This window comes from Neurospora hispaniola (assembly GCF_033458365.1).
Source record: "Neurospora hispaniola strain FGSC 10403 chromosome Unknown B0T23scaffold_4, whole genome shotgun sequence".
NCBI classification, from domain to species: Eukaryota; Fungi; Ascomycota; class Sordariomycetes; order Sordariales; family Sordariaceae; genus Neurospora; species Neurospora hispaniola.
This window is the reverse complement of record NW_026944409.1, coordinates 953,538-977,183: the sequence shown is the minus strand read 5'-3', so window position 1 is coordinate 977,183 and position 23,646 is coordinate 953,538. Positions and strand designations below refer to the sequence as shown.

Here is a 23,646-nt window from a genome sequence, read left to right as displayed (position 1 = left end):
ACTCGCGGCTGGTGGGCAGATGACAAAAGACCACAGCGATGTAAGAGGACCTGTCCATTTCATTTCCCATGATTTGCCTTCTCATTTTTCGTTCATCGTTCACAGAGAGGAACGAACAGTGGGCGTAGTCAATGTACGGAACTCCCACCGAGATTGCTATGGATTCCGTCGTTTCTTATAGGAAATCCACACCGCTCAAGCACCCAGCTAGATGCTGCTAATCCCACCCAGCTAGACCTATCGCTTCGTTTACCTTTTCCGCCTTGTTCTAGCACGTTCTATTGCGGAGGATCACAGCTCCGTAAGTCATCGACACATGGATCAAGAGAAGTCGTTGCTTTTGCTCGGATGTCCGATCTCTATTCTATCGTCTTTTTGCCACTCATCACGAATTAGATTTTCCATTTCACTGGTAACCAATTCTTACATATCATTGGATGGTACAGTTCTACGAATGATAGTTCATTCATATACATTATTTCTCTGGCTCTCTGCTTTTGAACCGACCCTTTTAATCACCTTCACGGGCACCGGTCCACTCCCTACAAAGTCACGAGATAACGTTTTGATGTTGCATTAAATCAAGTCTCATTATACTCTAAAGTATGGTGACTGAGTGGCGACCTCTTGATCGTGGAAAAGAAAAGGAGCATTCGTTCATTCATGATAGCAGGACAGACAGAGACAAGAAACAGCCCCCCTCATAATCTACTACTAATACTTCACACATCCCCTTCAGCGTTCCTGCTCTCTTGTTCACCACATCTCCCCGCCTACCTGACTTGCTTGCCATATTCAACTCCCGTCTTTACCATCCTATCCACAACCAATGGCAAAAAGTCAGACCTAAGATGTGTAACCGACCAACCAACCAACCAATGGCTTGCTTATACGCACAAGCGAGCGATGTGTATAGGTAGTACACATAAGCTTTCAAGCCTATCGAAGTGGAAAAATGGATAGAAAAAAAAAGACGCCATACCCAGATCGTTCCCCTAGAGGAAGGGAAACCAGAGGAGCGAAAAAAAAAAAAAAAAAAAAAAAAAAAAAAAAAAAAAAAAAAAAAAAAAAAAAAAAAAAAGAAAGCTCCCATGCACCGTCAAATGCCACCAGCCAGAGAACTATGAAGAGGCCAAACCCCAGGAAATGGAAAAGGAAGAGTAGGAAAACCGGAACAGCGAACTATGCCAGACGAAAAAGAAAAAAAAAAATGGAAAAGAACTCGAGAAAGAAAAAAAGATGCCATTTCGTTCCTCCCCCCCTCTGATCTCGCCCTCCCTCCTTCCCTTCTCCTTGTCCTCATTCTCTTCAGGGCTCTCAACAAGCGAGAACTAATCGACTAGATAGTACTAGCCCTTGTTTCTACCCTTCATCAAACCCCCCTCCTTCCCCCCTCCCCATTGTGATCCTGCTTGATTCGGTCCGGTGGTGAAGACCACCACGATAAAAGACAAATTCAATACAGGCTAGTAGATCATACAAGCTAATAAACCCGCCAACATGTGCAAGGCCAGTAGTTGGTTATCCATGCCCCCTACCCCCTAGTCGACAACTAGTGTATTCAACGGTCATGAACCTTCCGGGCAAGCATCCATCCGCCCGCCGGCCGTCGAAAAGGGAAAAAGGCCAAAGCCACGTGAACCCAACCCAGCCAGGTCCAGCCAGGTCCGAGCAGGCCAGGTCAAGTCAGGTCAGGTAACATCCAGATAGCGGTAACAAGAACCTTTTGCCATCTATCTCCCAAGGCCAAGGGCAGAACAGAACAAAAAAAAAAAAAAAAAAAAAAAAAAAAAAAAAAACAGCGAGCAAACCACCGAGATGATGAAAAGCCGTCAATTCCAGGGTTTGATGAACGGACAATAAAGCCGGGATGGACGGATGGTTGGATGGGTGACTCCATTTCCCGAACCATTAGAGAACAACATCTCTCAGGAACGGACCTAGCACCCTGTCTGTCTGTCTGTCTGTCTGTCTGTCTGTCTATACCCGAACCATGCGGGAAAGAATATTGACATAACATGATAAGCAAGAACGAGCCAACGAAATGTCGACCGTTGGTTATCCGACCCTCACCCAGCACAACGTTTGAATTTCATCAGGGACTAGTGTCCACTCTCCACCAGCGGGAGTAGGGAGTCGGTAGTTATCTCTCTCGCCAAGGCCAAGCCAATGTTTTCTCTTCCATTACCCTTGCTCGTTGGGCACCAACGGGTGAGATTAATGAAATAACGGGTATATTCAAACCCTGCAGGGTCTGGGTGAGAAAGGGAAGCCGGAGCTGGATCAGAAGGAGCACAAGAAGAATGAGAGCACACTGAATAGTAAGTGCTGGATGGCCATGTTCTCGGCAGAGGGAGAAGAGACAAGACTTGGACCACCAACAAATAGTTTCATAACGGCGCGAACTAACTTCTGACGAGTCTCGATCCTTCGTAAAGAATATGGGTTCCCTCTTTTTGTTTCTCTCCTCACCTTGCTCATTCATCTTCCCGATTGTCAGTCTTGGCTGATACAAAACACGAGCCCAATTAACAGATACCAGGAAGCCCTCGAGAAGATGGACGACGGACGGTGGACACAAAGATACATGCATCAGAATAGGATGAATGCCCAGGCTGGCGAGATGATTTCTGATATCGATCAACCTGACCAGACCGACCGACCGACCGACCAGTTGATCCGTCAAGACCAATCAACAAAACCACTCAGCCCAGTTCATTGATCTGTCACGACCATGCGATAACTGGGGTGCGAAGAAAGAAGAGGAGAGGCCAGACACCAAGTGAGAAAGGGCGAGGAAAACCGCCTCGTGTCAGTGCCAATCAGTGTGGTGCCCGCCAGTCCAGAATACCCATTTCGTCCCACGTGTCCGCGGCCGTCGTCACCTATTCCGTTGTCGAGTCTTCATTGTTTGAGATGCCTTCAGTTGGATCGAGCCAGGAGTACGTGAGACTTGACGAGAAAAAGGTGGAAGGATATGTTTGTTTCTGTCGTTCCTACGAGTGCGATACACGACGCCATGTCTTTCCCCTATCCCGTGTGCTCTTGTACTGCCGCCTCCCTTCTGTGTGCAGAACACTTCAATTTAACCAACCCAAACCAGTCATGCGACTGAGGTTGAGGGTTCCACATCTTTTCAGTTTAACCTTTCGGCCCGGGTGGACGAACCCACTGATTTTAGGCGGCCGTGGCACACCGGTCGGATAGGAAACGGCCCATTGAATGGGCTCGCAGAAACCCCGAAACTGACCGCTAAGGATGTTTGTGTCGATTGGGGGCCCGGCTGGCTGCCAGGTTTTTCTGTCTCTCTCTGTTGTGTTGCTGCTGTCCTGCGTACCTTGCCGCAGTCTATTTGGTATTGGGTTTCCGTCCTGCCCAGTCCAGGCCGGTCATCTGCTCGTCTGATCTCCTGATCTCGCAACGTTTTCTTCCTTCGTCTTCATGTCAACAATACTCAAGACAAACAACAACTACTACTCAATTCTTCCTGGTCGAGTGATTGACTGATACAGAATCTGGTGATGATACCCACAAATAGCTGTAGATGATCAGCAAGATCGGCTGCAAGAGTGGACTCCCTTATACACGTAACTATACAATAGTTTGGTTTGTACAAGTGGGTATCATGTGTGGTGTGGCCGTTGCAGAAAATGGTGTGGGTATGAGGCTCTCGTTGCCTGTGGTCCATTGTGGCTAGTATAAGGAGACAGGCTGCACAGCTTCATTGTGCATTACCTGATCGTAGTCGATCAGAGTGTCGCAGTCGCAGTTACACTTTCGCCGAACGAAATGAGCCTCCATGTGCCGCCGTCGGAGTCGCTACGTTGGAGCCGTATATAGTCTTCTTCTGCGGGACATCTCGGACAACGCAACGGCCAGCGCCAACACCAACACCACGCCGCAAAAGCAGCAGCCTCAATCACGACAGCCAATAATCCGGCGCCCGCACCGCAGGCGACACCGGCATCGGCGATCTCCCGCCACCGCCGCCGTTGCCGTTGATATTCGCAACCGAAGCGGCAACCATACCCACGCCCAGGCCACCCGGACTAACGCCAATACCAGGAGAATCAGCACCCCCAATATGGAAATCCAATTTCGGGATTTCGATTTTGGGCGGCGCCTCCTCCCTTGGTTTCTTCCCGGGCGTCTTCTTCATCGGACTGTAGCCCCTGCCCTCCGGCGGCGGGCCAAACCGCACATCACGCACGTCCCAGCCGTCTTCCGCCGCGGCCGCAACCCAGGTCCGCAGCCCGTCGTGAACGGACCCGTAGAACTTCTCCTTGCACATCCGCAGGCTGCCGCCCAGACAGCGCTCCCAGCCCGAGATGCGCAGCTGGGCGCGCAACGCGTTACGCTCGGTGGCTGTAGGACCCGTGCATGCAATGATGGCGTTCATCAGGTCCAGGTGGCTGGCAAGGTAATTGGTCGCGTCCCATTCGACGCCACCGACGTAAGGGGCCGCGGGCACGGGCGGTCGTTCTTGCGGGAAGTGTCGGGACATGTAGGCCAACTGGGCGGGGGTTGCGGTTTCTGAGTCTTCACCTCCTGACTCTGTGTCATTTCTTGTTAAGGCTGAGGGATCGATAATGCCTGCTTGGTATAGTTGTTGTTGCTGAGTATCTTTTTGCTCGCCATTGACGCCACTCGACCCTCCGCCGGCGCCGGAACTGCCACTTAATGATGAATCGGCTGGGGGCAAGGAAACAATGTTCATATTGTGCAAGAATATCCAGAAGACTTCCTTGGTCACGCTCACGGCTTCCTTGCACCATACACGGTATGGCCGCTCGCGCCTCATCTCGAGGATAAAGTTGACTGGCTTCTTTTCCTCTTCCGTCTCGGGGTCTCGCAAGAAGTGTAAAATTGTCTGGGCGCGGGTTATGCGCTCTTGCGGCGTGGCGCATTCGATGTAGGTGAGCAAAATCGAGGTGATGATGTTGCGTGTTGTGAACTCGCTCGGCCCCTTCTTCTCGGGGTCGAAGATCAGATGCAACAAGGCAGGGAACAGGGTGGCGTGGATGGTGTGCAGGTATTGCAGTGCCAGGGCGGTGGTGCAGAGGGCCTTTAGGCACAAAAGGTTTTCGTGCAGAAGGGCATCTTCGTGTTCCTCCCTGCAGCGCGAAGAAATGGTCAGTCAACACTCGTCCATCATAGGTAATCCTGTTGCGGATCTAAACTCACCGCCACTCAACAGCCATAATCCGATGCAACAAATCCACAATCTCCTTCATCCCCCCTTGCTTGATAAACTCCTCCGTCCAAGCCACGGTCTCATTCCTCAGCAACAGCCGAAGCTTATGAAGTTTACCAACCTCCACCAGCTCTGGCTGATGCACCTTTTGCAGGTAGGCAACAAAGTCCGCCGGCACCTGCTGACTCTTTCCGCCTTTCATACCCAGGAACCCGCCCACGCCATTCCCACCAGAGTTACCGTTCACATCACCAAACGACGGTCGCTCATTCATGCTGCTGTCGTTGGACTTGGACCTGAAGTGCCGACCGATACTCTTGGTGGGTGACGACTGGGCCTTGCTGGCGGCTCCCTTACCGAGCGATAGACCGAATCCTTTCTTCTTCGTCCTGCCCGTTCTCTCGTTATCCTTATCCTTGCTGTTACCGTCCTCCCGTCTTGAACTAGAGGATGACTGCTGCTGTTGCTGTTGATCTTCCCGTTCTGACCCGGCACCACCATTGACACTGCCTGCGTTCCCTCCCTTCTCAAGAGACGTATTGCTCGCGTTCTGGTTCACCATCTTGGCCTGCATTTCTGCCCAGTCCTGCCGGATGAATTCCAACTTGATGGTGTCGTTGAGGTTGCGCATCTTGTACCGCTGGTTTTCGGGAATGTTGCGCCGGTCCAACATGGCCTCGAGGTGCTTGTCGATATCCTTGGGGTCAATGTGCTGTTGAAGCAGAGGTGGGGCACTTTGTTGCCGTTCCATACTGGTAGATTGTGTTGCTGCTGCTGCTGCTGCTGTTGCTCCTGATTTGGAACGCTCTCCTCCTGTTGAGCTACTACTTCCTCCACCGTTACCAGAACTGGAAAACATGCTCTTAACGTTGAGTCGTTGGCTTGACCTGTCTGATCCTGAACTTCCGCCTGCTGCCAAATCTGATGTCTTGGCGGTGGCCCACGTTTGCCTCTTCCAACTTCGTTCTTGTTTTTCCTGTGGTGATGACTGGTTCTGGTCGTCAGATTGCGGTTGCTTGTACCGAGTGTCGGTGCTCGAGTCTGACGGTGTACGCTTCTCGTCCTGCTGACTGTTGCTCGCAAAGTACTGGTGAAACGTCTTTGGCCGTGATTTGGAGCGGCTGTTGTTTCGATCTCGCTCGCGGTTTTCCGCTTCGGACTTCAAATGTTGGCTCTCAGCTATGGACGACCGTGTCCCGCCTGTTCCGGGACGTTCTGGGTCAGCCGGCAATGGTTTGCCACTATCCCAGAAGGGGTTTCTGTAGTCCAACGGCGAAGGCACTGGTTTGGTCGACGAGTTCAGTTCTGGAGGCAGCGCAAAGGGCGAACCCCTGGCAAACTGGGCATAGATGGGTGGTGGTGGGCTGGTATCAATGGCACTTGGCGCGCGGTTCTCCTTGTCTTTGTTGCGACGGCGACTGTTCTCTTCTTCCGCCTGCTCCTGCTGCCTCAGATTCTTGTCAGACTTTGGCCTCAGAAGCTGACCGATATTGGCGGCCGATTTGACCTTTTTGGGCTTGGTGGGTGATTGGTCTCCCTTGTTCTTGGAGGCTTTGCTGGAATCTCTGAGTCCGAAGGGCGACTTAAGCGAGATGGTCGCAAAGGGGTTCGACTTCTTTTCGGGGGATCGTGGTGGCTGGTCGTCCAATTGGTTGGGCCGAAGCTCACAGAGGGCGGCGGCGAATTGATGTCTCTGGTATCCGGTCAGGTTCATGTCGCAACTGTGTCTCTGGGCCACCAGGTCGGGGTTGATCTTGTTGGGAGGGCGCAGCAGTTCAGGAGAATCAGGATCGATGAGGGAAGCAGCCGAGGACGACATAACATGATGGCGGTCGCTGTCAGAAGACTTTTGGAAATCGGTCGAGAAGACAGCAGGGGGCAACTGGACTTGGCCGGCTCCGACGGTATTGCTTCTCTTGTGGCTCATAAGCTGACGAAGGTAGGAGGATTTGGGGCGTTGTTGCGGCTGGACCTGGTTTTGGTTTTGGAGGGGGAAGAAGGGCGGCAGGTCGTTGTTGTTGTTATCACTATTGTCACTGTTATTGTTGTTGTTGTTGTTATTGTAGTTTCTATCGCGCATGCCGTCGCCTGAGCCTGTTCGGTAGGCAGAAACGCCGCCGTAGAGATCCGCGGCGGGAGGCATGGCGGCGGCAGGCTGTGAAGGGCGAGGCCGGACTCAGCTGCTGCTGGCTTTGCGACAAGGAGTGGGTGGGAAAAGGGACTTGGAGGAGGCGGTGGAAACGTTTCTTCTGATGGTCAAAACAAAGGCCCGTAACGGGTGATCAGCAGGGGGCGGGCGCGATGGGCGTCGTACGCGGACGTAGGTGTCTCGGCTTGTTCACGGGGTATTGACGTCCGTCAGTTCAGTTGGCTGTTGATGGTGGAAAGCTGTTGATGCGATGTCGTGGTCGGTGTACACTAGCCGTCATGGAGGGAGGGAGAGGTGTGGTATGATGGCCCGGCCCCTGGCAATCGATGAACGAGGAGGGATGGGATGGAGGTGTGAATGCTATGGAAATAACCTTGATAGCCGAAGCTGGGCAGATGCGGAGAACGGGTGGTGGAAGGATGCTGGACTAGTTCTAGCTTAGAACTGTAGTCGGTCTAGCAAGTCCTAATAAGGAGGGAGGCTCAGCTTGGCTCACTTTTGTGTCCAGGTACCGGAGTCTGGTGGGAATTATTACCAACCAGAGAGTCCGTCGCTGACCAAGCAAACAGTCAACAGCACCAACGATGGGGAAAGGAGAGAAAAAAAAAAAAAAAAAAAAAAAAGAATAGGTATCAACTAAACCCGAATGAAAAAGGCGGGATGCGGAATAGCTTCAACTAAGTAGAATACTACTACACCAAGAAAACCTGCTGGGAATGACGCTGGAATGATGGAGGTCGGAGTCGGACAGCGCAGGACCTTGCTTCTTGGAGACCCGGACCTTGTTACGAGGGGACCAGTAAAAAGGGACAGAGTCCCAAGAAGACTCCGTTCACCAAGCACTTCCATCCTTCGCTCTTCCCGGTCCCGCCAGTCTGAGGTCCCGCATCGATCCATGTCATAGATATCGCAGCCAATGGAAGCAATGTTTACCCCCGTTGCCCAGGCAATCACCAGTCAGCCATCTCCCATCTTTCGTTTCCTTCCCTTTCCCTGGAAACCGACCGAGTCGACAACTTCAAGCAACTACTGTGTAGTGTACTTGTAGACTAACCTATGGCCCGGCCCCGTCAGCTTCGCTTCCCTTTGCTTTTGAGGCAGGTCCCAAGGCGGCCACTACGGCATGCCACGCAGCACACCTCCTGCAACTGCAACTGCAACTGCCCTGCCACCCAGCTACATAGGTAGCTGCTGCTGGTGTCACAGATGCACATTTACTAGGAAAACATCAGCAGTTATTCCAGTTTGGGTATTCTCGAATTGCACACTCACTCTACGGCGCGGGGGCCTCCCCCTCAATTCGCCTTGCAAGCGATTCGATTATCCTCATCAAGTTCCCGTCTAGGTAAACCTGGCAGCTTGCTCAAATCAGTAAAAGGTGCTTGTTTAGCGAACTGAAGCGAGTTGCTGCTGGTGGACCTGGCAGTCAACGTGCGTCGTCGAATGGAACATGCATGCATTCACTTGGTTGAAGAATGGCTGGATTCGTTGGTGGTGAATGCTGGCTTCCCCAATTGACCCCACTTTCAGTTCAGACATGTCCGTCTCCAATCGCATCACCATGATACCTACTAGTGACTCTTGAGAACTTGGTCTATATGTACACTTCATGGCTAAAACACTGATACCTGGGGGAAAAAAAACAAGGCTGGAAACGACATCACCAACTCAACACCCCCCTCTGCCTATCAAACCCTCCCCTAAGCTGACTCTGCGGCTTAATCACCTTGCCCTGCAACACGGTAAACTTGACGATACCCTCACAATCCTCCGGCTTGACTCTGGCCAACCAGATACATTGCGCCGCACCCACCTCACCGTTCTCTTCCACCTCTTCCTCCTGTTGCCCTTTACCCTCCTCCCCTTCCTTAATAACCCCCTTTGTTTCCTCCTCAACTCCTCAGGCTTCTTCGGCTTGAGTTCCCCATCCCCTCCTTCTTTGGCTCTCTCCACATGATCCAACCCAAAAGCATCCGGCCGCCTATACACCAACATATTCGCAGAGTACTTGTGCCCGCCCACATGACTGATAAAATAAATCCCCACTCCACCCGGCCGCTCGTCGTCCAAGTCTCGATACAACCCCAGCGGCTGCAAATGTCTCTGCAACTCCTTTCTCAACAGCGGCGCGCTCTGTCCGCATCGCGCATCGCGCGTCTTTTGCGAGCATAGCAGGATCAAGGCTTGGTGCGGGCCGGGCCGGGTGGTGAGTTCCTTGATGTAGGCGGGGGGAGCTTCGGGGAGGGGCGCCTCGAGCGAGCGCGGAAGACTGAAGGGGGCGAGAGGGGTGCTGTTGGTCGGAGCTTGAGAGATGATTTTTTCCAAAACCAAGGGGACGGTGGCTGGGGTGACGTTTTCGATGAGGATGAAGGCGGGGAGGAGGAGGAGGGTGGTGGGTTCCGAGTAGGAAGGGGGATGGTGGGGGGTGGGGATGTTGGAGGCCGAGAGCATTAGTTTCTGTTCACGGCCAGTCAGTACTTGTGTTTGTATATCTTGATACGTCGGAAAGTGGGAGAGTATTCAAATGATAAAAAAACATAAAACATAAACATACCCCGTTAGCAGGCGCCTTGGCCCCCGCAATAGCCTGCATCACACTCCCCTTCTCATCCGCCACATCGCGCACCCAGTCCGTCTTCCCCGTGGCCACCAGCACATGAGTTGCCCACCCTTTGATCAGACCAAACAACTCATCCTCCTCGTCGATCTTGAAGGAGCGCGGGTACGTAATGGTGCAGGTCGCGCAATCGTGGTCACAGTCGTCGCCGTCAACCTCCTTGGAAACAACGGGGAAGAGATCCTCGGGTTTGGTGGCTTTGTTGCCTGAGTCGCCAATGGCCAAGGATTTGGCGCTGGAGAGGAGGGATCTGAACATTTTGGATTTCCAACCTAGTTTTTTTGGGGGTTCGTTGTCCCGAGAAGAGTTGCTGGAAACAGCCGGGGGATTGAGTATCTGATAAAGATGAAGACAGCAGCGGCGGCGGCGGCGGCGGCGGGGCCATTGGCGTCGGGATCCTTTAGTCTCCCGTCTAGAGGTACCCGTCCGTCGGCTGTCAATCCCGCTTATCTCCGTGCTAACCTCCGCCGTCAGGGGTGATCCCCAGTCTGTCGATTCCGTTGCTTGACTGGCCTTGAATGGCGCGGAAAAGCGTTGTGACAGCGTGGGCAGGAAACCAAGTGGGGACGCCGTAGTCTTAGCAAACAAAGTACATTTCCCTCCTTGAACAGCCTGCAAGTTACTTGATCATTTATCTAATTGCTGCTTATGGCGTCATTGCAATCAAGATTTGGTTGTTTTCTAGGTCTTCTGTGCCTCTGGTGTTTGTTTGAGGAAGGAATGGTCTTTTATGTACGAATTATCAGATCCGAATATCCGAACAATCCTCCATCTGATAAGCTTATTGTAGCACTTGGCTTGGTTTGTGTGCCATCGACGTTCCACCAACAACACCTACCAATGTCGAGGTGGTGTAGGCAGGGCAGGGTTCTGCTTAACACCGCAACGACCGAACCCAAACCCCGAGGTCAATGAGCAAGGCCGCGTAACCACTTCCGCTTACTTGATCACCAGCACGGTGTGCTCCCGACCGTTGAAAAATCTACGTAAATGATAAGATCGCTGATCAACCGGACCCTGTGACGACGGCACGAAGCGATCCATATCAGTGCCGTGTGAACGTCAAGCAGAAACCACCTCTGTACAAATTGGACTTCCAAGTATGGCAAAAGTGAGGCGGGTTTTGTTTGTATCTACAAAGTACACATTACCTAGTCTACACTTTTATCTTCGTTGCCAAAACAGTACACGGACTCTCAATCCAAGGACACTGGGTTTGACAACCGTGATTTCAAACTCTCTCCTCTCTCTCCCGAGAGTCCCCTTGTTGATGGGGCACCACGATAAGATGACCCGTCAAATAGAAAATGCAAATCAACAACAAAGATGACGATGCTCACGAATGTATAAAAGCTCCATTAGAGAACCACGCTCGAAATCTCTCTGTGCAAATCCAACCGATCCATGAGAGGCTGACGAAAGGGAAACAGCCGGCAACGCGTGCGAGTTTGAAGAAACCTCCCAATTTATGTATATAATTTCTATCTCCGTGGTCCATCTCGCTATCTTTTTCGCTGTTTGCTCCCTCTGTCTTCTTTATTGCCCACACTTTCACCATACAACATCCGCTGTTCCCCTATAAAATCTTTTTGATGAGTCAGGGCCCATCCAGAGCTGCCTCGCCATGACCAAAGCAAAGAAAAGCCCAACCCATAAGTGGTATACAACCAAAAAAAGAAAAGCCAAAACTATAACACGGGTGTCAAATATAGCGGTAAAGATATCCCCAACGGTGATTCTTAGAAATGTTCTGATCTCTTGCTCCGGTCCGAGCCCCTGCTTCTCACAGGTGCTTCTTTCCGTCCTCATCCACAGAACTTCCCGTCGACACCTCGTCCTCCACCTCTTCATCTACCGACTGTTCACTAAAGGTATACACCTTACCCTGGCTCTTCCTCCTCCTCATCTCGCCTCTTTCACGCATTGCCTCGCGAATCTTCTTGCTCGCCTCATTGAAGCCCTCTTCCGTGTTGAGGTTCGGGAATTTGTCAACAGGGGACCCACCAAGTGGCCCACCAAACTGGACGTTACCGCCACCGCCGCCTGCACTGCTGCTGCGGCTGCGGCTTCGGCTAGGTGGTCGGGTCGCGAACATGGGCACCTGTCCAATGTTGCTAAACGACTCGTTACGTGGAATGTTGCGACTGGACGACGTGGTACCGGTTCTTCTAAGACCATGGGGGCTCTCGGTGCCGGGCGTGGAAATCCCGGGAGTGGAGATGGGGGGCGAGGAAACGCCGCTGTCCCGTCTCTTAAATGGCTGCGTCGGCGAAACGGTGCCGTCGGCGTGAATGCGCGATGAGCCGTCAGCCGCTACGAGACGGATGTGCTCAAAGTCTGGGAACATCTCGGGCCCGAGGGTGTTGATGAGGTGCGTAACCTGTGCACTGAGTTCTTCTCGCCTTTGCTTGAGACTCTGAAGACTGTAACTCGACGTGGGGCTGATGCACAGCGCAAGTGGGCGCAGGGATTTGAGAATGTCCATCCCGACCTCACCGAAACGTAGCGCAGCAAAAGTAATAGCAGGGAAGAAGACCCATCCAAAGAAGTAGACGAGCCAGATGGGAACCCAGTCGGGCACATAACCCCAGAGGCGGTGCTTGCCCACCATGTAGGCTAGCAAGCATGTGTATAGATTATACAAAATGGGTGCAACAGCCATAGCGACAAGCATCTTCCAGGTTGCAATCACGTCCTTGCCTTGGATTTTGACCGTCGATCCAGCAAGCGCCTCCTTGGCCTTCTGGTGACTGATGCGCTTGGTTGCAATAAAGACAGGGGCAAAGAGGATCAAGCCTGGGAGAACACCCGCTGACAACACCAGGAGCTTGGCAACTCGGTAAAAGAAAGTGATGACGACCTTGGGCCACGACAGCTTTGCGTACTGTACCTGGTGGTCGCGGATATTCAGGTATCGAAGCTGTTTGTTGTACTCGGCGACGGATTTTTGCAGCTCAATGATGCGGGGATCATCTTTGTACTTGTCGTACCCGAGAGCGAGGCGACGGTTGAGCTCTACCACGATAGGCAGAGGCAACTTCTTGCCCGCGGGGTTGTACAGGCGTCTCGCCGCCTGGATGACCATCAGGGTGTCATAGTCCGGGGCCGAAACAGTGACAGCGCTCAGGCTTTGATGGACCATGTCGAGAAGCTTGGAGATGGCAGCACGTCTCTTATCCTTGATGCCGTACATTTCGACCAGCTCCTTGGGGACCTCGAAAGGAGCGCCGAATTCGAGGACAGCCCTTGACCGGAACTTGTGAGGGTGGAAGTAGTTCATGCCAACCGGCACAATCTTGAGGCCGCAGTCAGGGGCTTCTGCCAGCGTTCCCAGGGCCATGATAGCGACACCTGCCTTCAAGGGCAGCAGCTCGCTGCGGTCGTGGCTGCCTCCTTCTGGGAAGATACCGACACAGCCACCATTCTTGAGCCGATCAAACACCGCTTGATAAACCTTGGTTTGATCGATATGTGGTGCGATCTTGAATTTTGTTCCCTGGTAACCGTCCTTAATTCCCTTCACCTCCTTGTTCTGGAGCTCGCCGTGTTCATCGATATCGTCGCGTCCGGTGAGTTGGTACAAGGCGAGTTTGGAGTTGACGGGGCGCTTGATGCGAATTTCTTCGGGTCCATGGATTTCGACAATCTCGACGTTCGAGCCGCTCTGTCCCTTGATGGAGGGGAGGAAGATGATACCGCCAACTTCAGCTTGTTTCTCGAAGTTTGTGCCGACGCCGCGGATGAGGGTCGGGTCGTCGATGGGGTCGGGAAGATAGATGGTACCCTCAGCAGGCTTGGCCGAATCTTGGGGTCTGCCGACAGGGACGGAACCGACCTGCCGAGAAGCCCAGCCGATGAAGCCCTTGACGGACTTTTGTGCGATGAGGAGGGAGACGCGGCGTTTAGCCTCGTTTCGCAGGGTGCGTTGTAGTACAAGGGCGTCTACGAACTGTATATCGGACGGCAGAGTCAGCCAAGGGGTCCCGGTAGGTATGCTTGACGTCACGCATCGAGAGAGAGGAGAGCACGAGCACGAGCACGAACCTGGTTTGCATGTGGTGCGGCGACGAAGAGGACTGGGCCGCTGCGGGGCACTTTCCAAGAACCACGGGGATGGACTTCACGGAAGAAGGTATCGACCAGGAAGGACATGGTCCACAGGAAAGTATCGTATTTCCAATTGCTCATGGGATAGAGCTCTTTGGACGCCGAGGGCGACTTTGCGCTCTGCGGAGGAGCGGAGGCATCTTTGCCCTCGTGCTGCTGCAAGTCAGTCGAGAGGAGGGGAGTGGTCTCGGCATTGCCATTCTGATGCTGATGGGACTCTGGCACATGGCCATTGAGGTGTTGCGATTGTTCGGCCATGTCTGCAGAGAGGGTATTTCGATAGTGTTTGGTGAGATGGAAGTCCGGAGAACGGAACAGTCACCAGAGTGTGTCTCGTGATCAGCTTCTCTCGGGAACCGCAAGCGGCGCAAAGGAAAGAAATGGCTTTGGCCCCTCGTAGTTCAAGATTGACGTCCAGACACTCGAACGACTTGAAGCCGATATGCGCTCTTTGTCGACCGACGGGAGCAATAAGAGAGAGAGAGAGAGAGTGGAACGAGCGTCGGGTATTCGCAGTGAGTCCTTGCTGAAAAACTGTCTTGGGTAAAAGAGTCGCGCGGGTAGCGGGTAGATCAAGGACCCGACTATATTGATCAACCTAACTGTGATAGGGCTGCCAATTTGCCGTCGTGGGGTTTTTCCTTTTCAGATTCGCACGCTCTGGTTCGATGGGCTCCCCGGCTACCTAACCTTTTTTTTCTACCAAAGTCCGGGAAAGTCTGCGAATTGTCTGGGCTTTGAGGGGGAGTGGGTCCACTAACGATGTCCCTCGAGGTCGTTCGGGGAAGGAAGTCGGGTCAAGGACATTGAATGGATACCTAGGTAGTATTACCTCGGTATCGCTAAGTATTTGTACATACAGAGACCAAGACTCAGTTCAGTTTGGAATCGATCGATGTGTCGGAGAAGAGGAATGCCAATGCCGCGGCGCGAGATGCTGAGACTTTTTAATATGAGGCTCGTACTTTGGGGGCTTAGGCGAACGGCTCGCAGTCCGGTCGCAACCTCGATGAACGACCTCGGGCCAAATGCGCCTCCCGCTTGGATGCGATGGCGACAGCGGATCGTCCCATTCACAACCTTGTGCTTATCCTTAATATCCGTCCACAGGAGTGTTTTGCTGCAAGAATAGGCACACAAACAAGGAGTATTTATATTACCTACCTTGTCATCGATGATGCATCCCCGGATACGAACAAGACGCGTTATCTTTTTCCTTGGCTTGTGTTCCCTCTGACCGATAACAACCTCCACTGTCCTGGTATCCAACGTTAGTTACCCTATCAAGAGCGAATGGAAAACCTTGGAAAACTCTCGAAAGGGAAGGCCAACTGCACCATCTCCGGATCTGACTCTCTTTGCAGTTCCCCATTTCCGAAGTGGCCCGAACAACACGTGCTTTTCTCCGTCGCTCTGCTCGGCCTCAACGCGCGCGCAACGACCCTTTCCGCTTTCAGCGAACCCTCGGCGCCTGCAAGCGTGACGGCGTCTACGGCCTACAACTGTAGCTGCCATCCCGTCGCCTAGAGGTATCCCTGAAACCGCTTGGCTGCAACTTAACAACGCTTGCATTTCTGACATGTGCTTGCCCCACAATGTCCAGGAGGATCCGGTGTCCTTTCTTCCTTCCATATCATCACCGGAACTCGCAAGAATGAGAATGAGAAAGAAGGAGGGAATGATTAGAGTATGAGTACTGCAGTGGTAGGAAAGAGCAAGAACCGCCTGGCCGTCAAGGTTCCTATCTGATAGGGATCGAATTGTGTTGTCTCGGCCAATCAGACGTCTCGAAAAGTCACAATTGCTACGATACACCACAGCCCAGAGCACACAGCGATCATCCTCGAACAACACGGGCAACTTCGAGGGCGCACAACAATGTCGCAACTTCCCTCCTTGCTGTCGAGCTAGGCTGTCGGAGGGGTCATTGACATCTGCCTTACCTCTAGTGGTTGGTAATGTCCTGTTCTGGGCTTGAAAAGGGCTACCTATCATCCCAACTCAGGCTTGATTGCATACATGCTCTGGAAATAATTACTTTTTGATGTGTCACGCTACTACCTAACAGACTTATTCATGATATTCGAGCAGATCTGTTAGCTAATGAGCGCTTTCAAAAAGCTACGGCTCAGCTACCGACCATTCAACAATCTGCCAACCTTGCTTCTTGCATCATCTCATGTACATTGACGCGCATACAGGAATTCTTCTGGGGTTCAATCATTCCATTGGGCACACCTTTTGAGGCTAAATGTCACAGATACTGATGGTGGAAAAAAGAAAAGAGAGAAAATAATCCTGCTGTCTCAGGAACGCCTCCGAGACAATAATGCAACCCACCATTTCGATCACCACCACCATGAAAGACAACAGGCTCCTTGGCGTCCGTCATCCCTAACGTCGAGGCGTCCTTGAAGGGAGCCTAGCAATTGCCACAGACTGCTGCAGGTTGACCATATCTGGACATACCATCACGATACGGAGGAGACTGAGACGGATGATACGGAAAGCAGATATGAAAGCCGAATGTCCCGAATCTTGACAAACACCGGGGATCGATTTTTGAGGTAACAATGGGTGAGCCACTAAAAGACATAGCCAAACATGGCCGAACATGATTCGAACTGCTGTATGTATGTACCTACGTATACTCTTCATTCGCCATCTAAGTAACGAAGACCACCTAAGCTAAGACGGCGTAGGCGAACCGAAATGTCATCGAAGATCGCTTCATGTTGTCCCCACTCGCATCCCCAGACTATCCTTTAAGCGCTCGTCAAAAGTACCCCTCTCCCCACGGGGACTCCATAGGTACTCTCATGGCAGTGAAGAGCCGAATATCGGCATGTCGGCACGCTATGGAGGGATGAAGGTGCATAAAGATAACAAGCTGGCAGCTAGGGTAATAGGACTAATGGCGAGGGTGAACTTTGCCGCCTCACTCGGGACCAGGCTAGTGATATTTGTTCAAGCCGGGTCCAGTTACCAGACGAAGAAAGACCAAAGAAAAGGGAATATAGTGTAGCTTGCATGACCGCGGCACAGCCTAGATAACGACCCGTACATAGACCGTGTTCTGGAACGGTGACCCCCAACCTTCATAGCACCCAAGTAGCTTGCAGGGTACAGCGGCTCGCACTGGTCAATCCGGGAAAGCTATCCCGTGAAGCGAGCAGATTGGACCGCATATTTAGCTGGTTTAAGTGGTGAGACTACAACAAGTTGGACTTCTCGACCCCAAGTGTCGGCCCCAAGTCGCACCATTTCGGATGCGGAAGAGAAGAGGGATCTTAGACAGATAGGGAAGGAATACGTAACGAGAGCTAGAAAACCAAGTCAAAAGCCCCCACAGCGCTACCAGATGCTACCTAGTGAGAAATAAGGGGAGGAAAGGTGTGGGTCATTATATCAGACATCTTAAGGCTCTCGCAAGCCAAGATCGTGTTGACGGGAAAAGATGAACCTTTTCAGTATTCACCAGGCGAAGACCCCACGCCTAGTCCCATTGACCTTGCGGGAGACCAGCGAGCTGACTGGAGCTATGACAGCTAGGCATGACGAGATAGCCATGATGCCGTCTCCTTCCGACTATGTATAAACGACTTGGTCTAGATGCCCGGGTGGGAATGGAAGGCAACTCGAGAGATTTGCGGCTGTAACCACAGGCTACCCATTGCAATGGGATTGCCGGGCAAATCAGCTCTAGGATGGGTGGCAATCATCTGTCTGAGATGTATTCGCCAGACCACCCACGTCTTCAGCCAGTCTAGAGCACAGGGGCCCATAGACCTCAGCTAGTCCGATATTGGAGATTATATCTGGCTCCAAGACGAGTGAGAAACTCGACAGAAGCAAAACAACATATGACGGTCAAGCTGCTTTACTCTGCAACCTCCCCGAGCGTCTTCTTCCTGAGATGTCAACCTTGGCTTCTTCTGTTTGCCCTGCGTCCCCTTTCGGCTTTTTGGCGTCTTCAAAGTATTGCGAGCGCGTAGGCTTCTTTGAGGGATGTGCCTTTGCGTTGTGTGGCGTAAAAGTCACCTCGCCATCTTCTTCTAACTTGATCTTCCGCTTCCTTGAGGTGGCCCTTTCCGCCTTCACCTCTGACCCATCAGCTTCTAGCTCCTCACTGTTGTTTTTTGTCTTGGCCCCCTTCGTTCCCGGTGCCTTCTTCGGGCAGTCTTTCTCTTCAGCCGACTCAAGGGGTTCTTCTTTCACGCCGAACACAATCTGGCCGGTTTTCTTTTGCCTGGCGGGTGCATAGCAACTCGTGCGCCCGCCGACAGTGAGAAAGGCCAACTTGTCGCCGTTGGGAGTGTGACTGTGTGCATTCTTGGAGCCTTTACCCCAGCGATAGTTGAAGAGCCAGTCGTCTGGAAACTGATCGGAATCGCCGAGCTTGTCGACAGCCGTCTGGCACACATATCGGATGGACTCGTAAAGCTGCTTCATCTCAGCATCGCTAAAGTCGTTGCAGTACTGTTCCGGGTGAAGCTTTGCGTGATACAATACTTCATCAGCGACCCAATTTCCAATGCCGCTAATAACAGCCTGGTCAAGCAAAAGAGCCTTGATGGGCACGCGGCGCGACTTCATCTTCTCCCGCAAGTAATCCTCGGTGAACACATCGAGGTCGACCACCGGATCTGGACCGTTTTCCACCAAAGGTGAGTACTTCCGAATGTCCTTTCCAGGGCAGTCCACAACACGGACACGGCCAAAGCGCCGTGGATCGGTAAACGCCATCTCGTCACCATCTTCTGTCTCGATCTTGAACTTCCAATACTTGGGCGGCCATTTGTCGAGTTCGTCAGGTTTCATCTTCTTGTAGTAGTTCGTGTATGCTGTCCTTTCGCCCTTGATATGGATCCAGCCGGTCATTCCAAAGTGCATTACAAGATGAGGAGCCTTGCTCAATTCCATCCTGGACATCAGTCAGTTAGGGAAAACAAAAGAAGGCAAGCAATGCGTCTGTGCGGCGACTGACCAAAAATATTTGCCCTGAGTTCCTGCTGATACTATTTTCTTGCCAATAAGGCCAGCCGCCATCTTGGGTCCATCTGTACCGACCTTTCCAAACACATTGCCGTCATCAATGGCTTCTGCATGCTTGATGACCTTGCCTACAAAGTGCAGGCGCAGAAAGTGGACAGCACGCGCAACTATTTACCAGTCAGCTTCAAGGCATGCTGGACATGGGATATTGGTACATCATACTCTCCGCGATTTCAGGCATCTTCCCAGTTTTGTTTACTATGACCCGGTCGGACGTTGTTTTCTTTGAGTTGGTGATGACCTCATTGAAGAAAACGCGTCAAACAAGTAGCGAACGTGGAGAAACTGGGGCGTGCCCCCACGCGAATAAGCAACGGTTTCACGTGACCCTGCTGAATCCCGCTCGTTGGATGCACCTCTTTATCGTTATCGAACTCCCGTCGGCCTGCCGCCATTGGATTACCCCACCCAAACTTGCAGCCGAAATTTTTCCCGGCGGCCCCACAACCGTTGCAGCTTCAAAACCTCGCGCGCCTCAGCTTTTTTGTGCCGCTTCCCATTTTCAACTTCCATCATCACCAAGCATCGCCCAATCCAATTTTGGTAAGTTCCAGATTTCTTCCAAGCACAAGCACGCAGCACAATCACATCCTCCCCCCTATGTCCTGATGACACAACCATAAACCGCAAACTAGAGTCTTTGATCCTACGGGAAATGCAACTAGATATGTACGTCAGTCTGAATGACAACGTATTCGCCTACTCGCGTCGCACATCATCCATTCGTCTTGGACAATCTGGCTAACCATCGCGAAGTGCTTCTAGTGATAATGAACATCACGCTCAATATGGGCTATAGAGCATCGGATTGGGCGATTGGGGGGAGGGGAGAGGAGAGAGAGACACGATCTTGCGGTCGACCGCGTTAGTATTGGTCCCCGGAGTTGCCCATTGATTGTGTCTTTCTCTCCCTCCCGGTTGTGTCATGAAAAGGTTGGTTCTCACACTATTTTCCCGCTCGCTTTCCTGATGATCAACTTTGCTTTTGCAAGTTGGAATTACCGATTGATACCCAATGAAAACATAAAATGGCTGTTTCTGATTGAAAGCACTTCATTCCTCTCGATGTGATCACAAACCTTGGTTGTTGACCATGTGCTGACTTCCTGGTTCAGATGTAGAGACATCCTTTCTTCACGCTCAGTAGTGGTGCGCAACCAATTGTGAGTTGGTTCATTTGCTGTCCTCTTCGACACGCTTCTATGATGAAACGGCACTGGGCTCCGATTTTTCCACATGAGCACGATATGCCATTTTTGCGACAGGCCTAGAAAACCTCGTCCACTGATCAGCATCCAATATCAACACGTTTTGAAGCACATCTGGAACCATGAGCGGTGACTAATGCGGCTCATCAGAGTACAGTTGGACTTGGACCACTACTCGCTCTTTTTCTTAACACGATCTTGGTAAGCTACTCCTTTTCTCTCACATCACAACACACGATTCCATGATGATCCCTTTAGATGACGAGTCTTATCGGGGATTCCCCATGCAGACAACCTTTTTTTAATACCATTCATGCATTTCTGAAAATCCTTCTTCATGATCAAGTCTTTTGGCAGCTCTCAGTAGAATCTCTCGACTAACGATCAACCAGACCACAGCTTACAGAACAATCTCCCGATGCATGGGCTTATTGGTATGTGCCTACATCTCTTTGCTTCGGCACTGAGTTTTCCTGCCCGTATCCTTCCATGATGATCCGACAACACAAAGACAAGCATATGTCAGAGCTTTTGCGACGATGACACCTGTCATGTCTGATCTTTGCACCATTGCATCCTGTTACTTGGCCGCTCTGCCTTACAGCATGCTAACGGTCACAAAGTCAGTCTGCCCTGGTTCAATACCCGGAATGCATCGTCAGCTGTGTCACGCTGCAGATAATGGTAAGCCAACATTTTCTTTTTTTTGCACACCTGTTCAAGATGGCTACAATGATGAATAAAATTTATCACGACGGTCTACATAGGATATTGCTTCGGCTTTATCCCTTTGATGAAAAACGCCGATGACACGGCACCCAAACTGAGTCGCCTCTTGAACAAGTCCTTGTTTTTGAGTCCAAACCAATGATCCCAAGCTAACATGCTGGAATTAGGAACCATTGTCTGGTATATCGCCATGACAACCCATCGAGCAGCATCAGGTGAGTCATTGCCATGCTGAAATTCTCGAAATCGTAGGCCTTTGAACCAAGTCGGTTCTCTGGAGTCGTGACTATGGTCACATCGTAGACAGCCATGGTGCTAATTGCGACCGGGCGAGTTACATATCACATGAAGATACATATTCAAATCCAAGACATGTTACATTTGCATATACATGGCCCCTTCGTGACGTATTATGAATGCCATGCCCATTGTGTCTGAGGAGTGTTCTGTTGGCATTCGTAACTTGATTGCGTGATAGAAGTTATCCATACCTTTTGCTTCAGTCTCTCGTTTCTGCGTTCCCAAGCTGTTGGACTTGGTTTCCCATCCTCCAGGTTGCAAGTCATGACTGGACGGAAACTCAGTGCTTGTCAATAAGGGCATTACCGCCAGCGGGGGACGCAGATGGAAACATGCTCTGCGAGTTCACTGCTCGAGCAAGCAACTGCCTTGTCAAGCGTCGTTCTTACCCAAGACCACATGGCTCATTGGAATTTGGCCCTCCGGTGGATTGTTCGTGCCGGATTACCAATCCCGTAGTCACCCAGCTTGCTTCATGGCAGCACTAGGTCACCCACACGATCAAGTTGATATCCTCCACACAAGTCGAAACACCGGTTGGCCCGAATCTATGTGTGTAGAACAGGCCAATATTTTGCGAAGCATAGCCGCAAACAAGGGCAACGAGAGGAGATATGCTGTATTTACAACGGAACATGACCATGGAGAATGTACCGTAATGTGCCGTGCCGTGTAAACCAAGTGTAGCTCTATATGATGTAAAACCGTTTCCCCACGTCTAAACACGATCCCTCAACTCGGAGGGGGGACAAGTTCCCACCTTTTTTTGTTAATCCTTATTCAGTATAACCAAAAATCCCGTTATTCAAAAGACCCCGAGGTATATGTAGCCTGTTCCAATCCATTGTGAATTACCGTGTAACACTCAGCCAAGTAAAGCAGCTCACGAGGAACCATTGAGCTCACCCAACTTGCCCTCCTTCTCCTCCAGATACTTGACCATATCCTCAATGGTGCACACCTTCAACCCCCACCTCCTCGCAAACGCCACGCACTGCTCTCCCCTCATCATGCCCGGCTCCTCCCTAACGGCCTGGCCCTCCACCTCCCGTCCATCATCCACCAGCTCGCTAATGACCGCCGCCGGCTTCTTGCCCGCCATCCTACACAAATCAATCGCCGCCTCGGTATGTCCCCGTCTCTGCCTCACACCGCCCGGTCTCGCCCTCAGCGGGAACACATGGCCCGGTCTTCTCAGATCCGCCGGCTTGGTCTTTTCATCCGCCAGCACGCGGCAGACCAGCGCACGGTCGTGGGCGCTGATGCCCGTGGTGACGGACGGGTCGGCGGCGTCGACCGAGATGGTGTAGGCAGTCGCGCGCGGGTCCTCATTGTGACCGACCATTTGCGGCAGGTCGAGGTCGAGCGTGCGCTGGGGCAGGATGGGGGCGCAGATGAGGCCGGACGAGTAGCGCACCATGAAGGCCATTTGTTGGGCGGTGACGGATTCGGCGGCGATGATGAGGTCGGCTTCGTTTTCGCGGCCGGGGTCGTCGAGGACTACGACGAATTCGCCGTTGCCTAATGGGGGAGAAAAAAGAAAAAGTTAGTTGGGGTCATGGGGGTGGGATGGGAGGGACCTGGAAACGTACGGAATGCCTCGACGGTGTCGGGGATGCTGTCAAATGCTGACGGATCCATTCGGGATTCTTGTTGGGAAGCCATTGTGTGAAATCTGTGTGTTGTTGTAGAGGTAGGTATAAGCAACCGGTCGAGATTGCTTGGTGATAATGCGCCCTGGTGTTGGTAAATGGGATATGACGTGAAGGCCCGGGCAAGAAGGGTGTCGCAGGTGGCTGCTGCAATGCGGTTTCGGCGGGTAGTTTGCTGCAAGGTACCGACTGATTTGCTTGTTCGATATCGGGGTATCTTTGACTTTTTCTTGCAAACTGCTGAATAGATTGTATACTTGCTCTTCAACTTTTTTTTCTGATCTTATGCAACCTCAAGGGACCAAGACTTGGAGAGAAGAGGAGGGGCAACCAGGATGGCAATTGGGCAATTGGCTTGGACGGGACGGGACCTCAAGTCATTCAGTCAGGGCAGTGAGGGGCAATTGGCGATTGCGACTAATTTAGGGCGGCCAGTCCGGTCGCTGCGGTCGGGCGGTCTCGGTTCAAGGTGGCCTCAAGTGGGTTTGTCAATGTGGATTTGGCGCGAGTCTGGGGGGGGCCGGGGGATGCCGTTTGCCGCACTTTTGGATTCTAGAGCTTCGGAGGTCGAGAGTAAGCGGAGGAGTCGCCGGGAAGATGATGCCGAGGCCACGGGGGAGAGCACGGCTCGCTAC

At 52.1% G+C, this 23,646-nt stretch overlaps 8 protein-coding genes across 8 annotated transcripts; all 8 read right to left on the bottom strand.

The window, feature by feature from the left end:
- Positions 1 to 2,077: 2,077 nt before the first annotated feature.
- B0T23DRAFT_137690 (uncharacterized protein) lies at positions 2,078 to 2,754 on the bottom strand. The gene has a single exon (XM_062832308.1). It carries the CDS (start codon positions 2,591 to 2,593, stop codon positions 2,144 to 2,146), a length of 450 nt encoding a protein of 149 aa, XP_062692727.1. The 5' UTR covers positions 2,594 to 2,754; the 3' UTR covers positions 2,078 to 2,143.
- A 1,049-nt stretch (positions 2,755 to 3,803) lies between these two features.
- Positions 3,804 to 7,465, bottom strand: B0T23DRAFT_137694 (uncharacterized protein). The gene is made up of 2 exons (XM_062832309.1): positions 5,185 to 7,465; positions 3,804 to 5,114 (listed from the first exon to the last, which is right to left on the bottom strand). Exons 1-2 carry the CDS (start codon positions 7,335 to 7,337, stop codon positions 3,920 to 3,922), a joined length of 3,348 nt encoding a protein of 1,115 aa, XP_062692726.1. The 5' UTR covers positions 7,338 to 7,465; the 3' UTR covers positions 3,804 to 3,919.
- Positions 7,466 to 8,810: 1,345 nt separating this feature from the next.
- B0T23DRAFT_379303 (Sucrase/ferredoxin-like-domain-containing protein) lies at positions 8,811 to 10,662 on the bottom strand. The gene is made up of 3 exons (XM_062837139.1): positions 9,898 to 10,662; positions 9,198 to 9,800; positions 8,811 to 9,165 (listed from the first exon to the last, which is right to left on the bottom strand). Exons 1-3 carry the CDS (start codon positions 10,216 to 10,218, stop codon positions 9,004 to 9,006), a joined length of 1,086 nt encoding a protein of 361 aa, XP_062692725.1. The 5' UTR covers positions 10,219 to 10,662; the 3' UTR covers positions 8,811 to 9,003.
- An 854-nt stretch (positions 10,663 to 11,516) lies between these two features.
- On the bottom strand, positions 11,517 to 14,643 carry B0T23DRAFT_137622 (uncharacterized protein). The gene is made up of 2 exons (XM_062832305.1): positions 14,005 to 14,643; positions 11,517 to 13,909 (listed from the first exon to the last, which is right to left on the bottom strand). Exons 1-2 carry the CDS (start codon positions 14,323 to 14,325, stop codon positions 11,744 to 11,746), a joined length of 2,487 nt encoding a protein of 828 aa, XP_062692724.1. The 5' UTR covers positions 14,326 to 14,643; the 3' UTR covers positions 11,517 to 11,743.
- A 1,744-nt stretch (positions 14,644 to 16,387) lies between these two features.
- On the bottom strand, positions 16,388 to 16,818 carry B0T23DRAFT_137628 (uncharacterized protein). The gene has a single exon (XM_062832306.1). The coding sequence runs from the start codon at positions 16,723 to 16,725 to the stop codon at positions 16,462 to 16,464; it is 264 nt and encodes an 87-aa protein (XP_062692723.1). The 5' UTR covers positions 16,726 to 16,818; the 3' UTR covers positions 16,388 to 16,461.
- Positions 16,819 to 17,901: 1,083 nt separating this feature from the next.
- B0T23DRAFT_137631 (Formamidopyrimidine-DNA glycosylase N-terminal domain-containing protein) lies at positions 17,902 to 19,380 on the bottom strand. Its single transcript, XM_062832307.1, has 3 exons — positions 19,285 to 19,380; positions 19,055 to 19,229; positions 17,902 to 18,991 (listed from the first exon to the last, which is right to left on the bottom strand). Exons 1-3 carry the CDS (start codon positions 19,301 to 19,303, stop codon positions 17,938 to 17,940), a joined length of 1,248 nt encoding a protein of 415 aa, XP_062692722.1. The 5' UTR covers positions 19,304 to 19,380; the 3' UTR covers positions 17,902 to 17,937.
- A 1,828-nt stretch (positions 19,381 to 21,208) lies between these two features.
- B0T23DRAFT_316629 (uncharacterized protein) lies at positions 21,209 to 21,400 on the bottom strand (the record flags this gene model as incomplete). The annotated part of the gene is made up of 1 exon (XM_062834945.1): positions 21,209 to 21,400. A coding segment is annotated over one exon (192 nt), but the record flags the coding sequence as incomplete, so codon positions are not given.
- A 738-nt stretch (positions 21,401 to 22,138) lies between these two features.
- B0T23DRAFT_137572 (3,4-dihydroxy-2-butanone 4-phosphate synthase) lies at positions 22,139 to 23,185 on the bottom strand. Its single transcript, XM_062832304.1, has 2 exons — positions 22,952 to 23,185; positions 22,139 to 22,880 (listed from the first exon to the last, which is right to left on the bottom strand). The coding sequence occupies exons 1-2, from the start codon at positions 23,022 to 23,024 to the stop codon at positions 22,243 to 22,245; spliced, it is 711 nt and encodes a 236-aa protein (XP_062692720.1). The 5' UTR covers positions 23,025 to 23,185; the 3' UTR covers positions 22,139 to 22,242.
- Between the last annotated feature and the right edge of the window lie 461 nt (positions 23,186 to 23,646).

Excerpts from the sequence above, each read along its gene's own strand:
- B0T23DRAFT_137572 (XM_062832304.1), bottom strand. The coding sequence starts at position 23,024 with ATGGCTTCCCAACAAGAATCCCGAATGGATCCGTCAGCATTTGACAGC. Across the intron at positions 22,881-22,951 it reads CGACACCGTCGAGGCATTCC|GCAACGGCGAATTCGTCGTA; the intron begins GTACGTTTCCAG and ends CTCCCCCATTAG.
- B0T23DRAFT_137631 (XM_062832307.1), bottom strand. Across the intron at positions 18,992-19,054 it reads ACTCAGGGCAAATATTTTTG|GATGGAATTGAGCAAGGCTC; the intron begins GTCAGTCGCCGC and ends ACTGATGTCCAG.
- B0T23DRAFT_137628 (XM_062832306.1), bottom strand. The coding sequence starts at position 16,725 with ATGAAGAGTATACGTAGGTACATACATACAGCAGTTCGAATCATGTTC.
- B0T23DRAFT_137690 (XM_062832308.1), bottom strand. The coding sequence starts at position 2,593 with ATGCATGTATCTTTGTGTCCACCGTCCGTCGTCCATCTTCTCGAGGGC.
- B0T23DRAFT_379303 (XM_062837139.1), bottom strand. The coding sequence starts at position 10,218 with ATGTTCAGATCCCTCCTCTCCAGCGCCAAATCCTTGGCCATTGGCGAC. Across the intron at positions 9,801-9,897 it reads CCAAGGCGCCTGCTAACGGG|AAACTAATGCTCTCGGCCTC; the intron begins GTATGTTTATGT and ends GGCCGTGAACAG. Across the intron at positions 9,166-9,197 it reads TATTAAGGAAGGGGAGGAGG|AACGGTGAGGTGGGTGCGGC; the intron begins GTAAAGGGCAAC and ends GAGGTGGAAGAG.
- B0T23DRAFT_137694 (XM_062832309.1), bottom strand. The coding sequence starts at position 7,337 with ATGCCTCCCGCCGCGGATCTCTACGGCGGCGTTTCTGCCTACCGAACA. Across the intron at positions 5,115-5,184 it reads ATTATGGCTGTTGAGTGGCG|GGAGGAACACGAAGATGCCC; the intron begins GTGAGTTTAGAT and ends TTCGCGCTGCAG.
- B0T23DRAFT_137622 (XM_062832305.1), bottom strand. The coding sequence starts at position 14,325 with ATGGCCGAACAATCGCAACACCTCAATGGCCATGTGCCAGAGTCCCAT. Across the intron at positions 13,910-14,004 it reads CCGCACCACATGCAAACCAG|TTCGTAGACGCCCTTGTACT; the intron begins GTTCGTGCTCGT and ends TCCGATATACAG.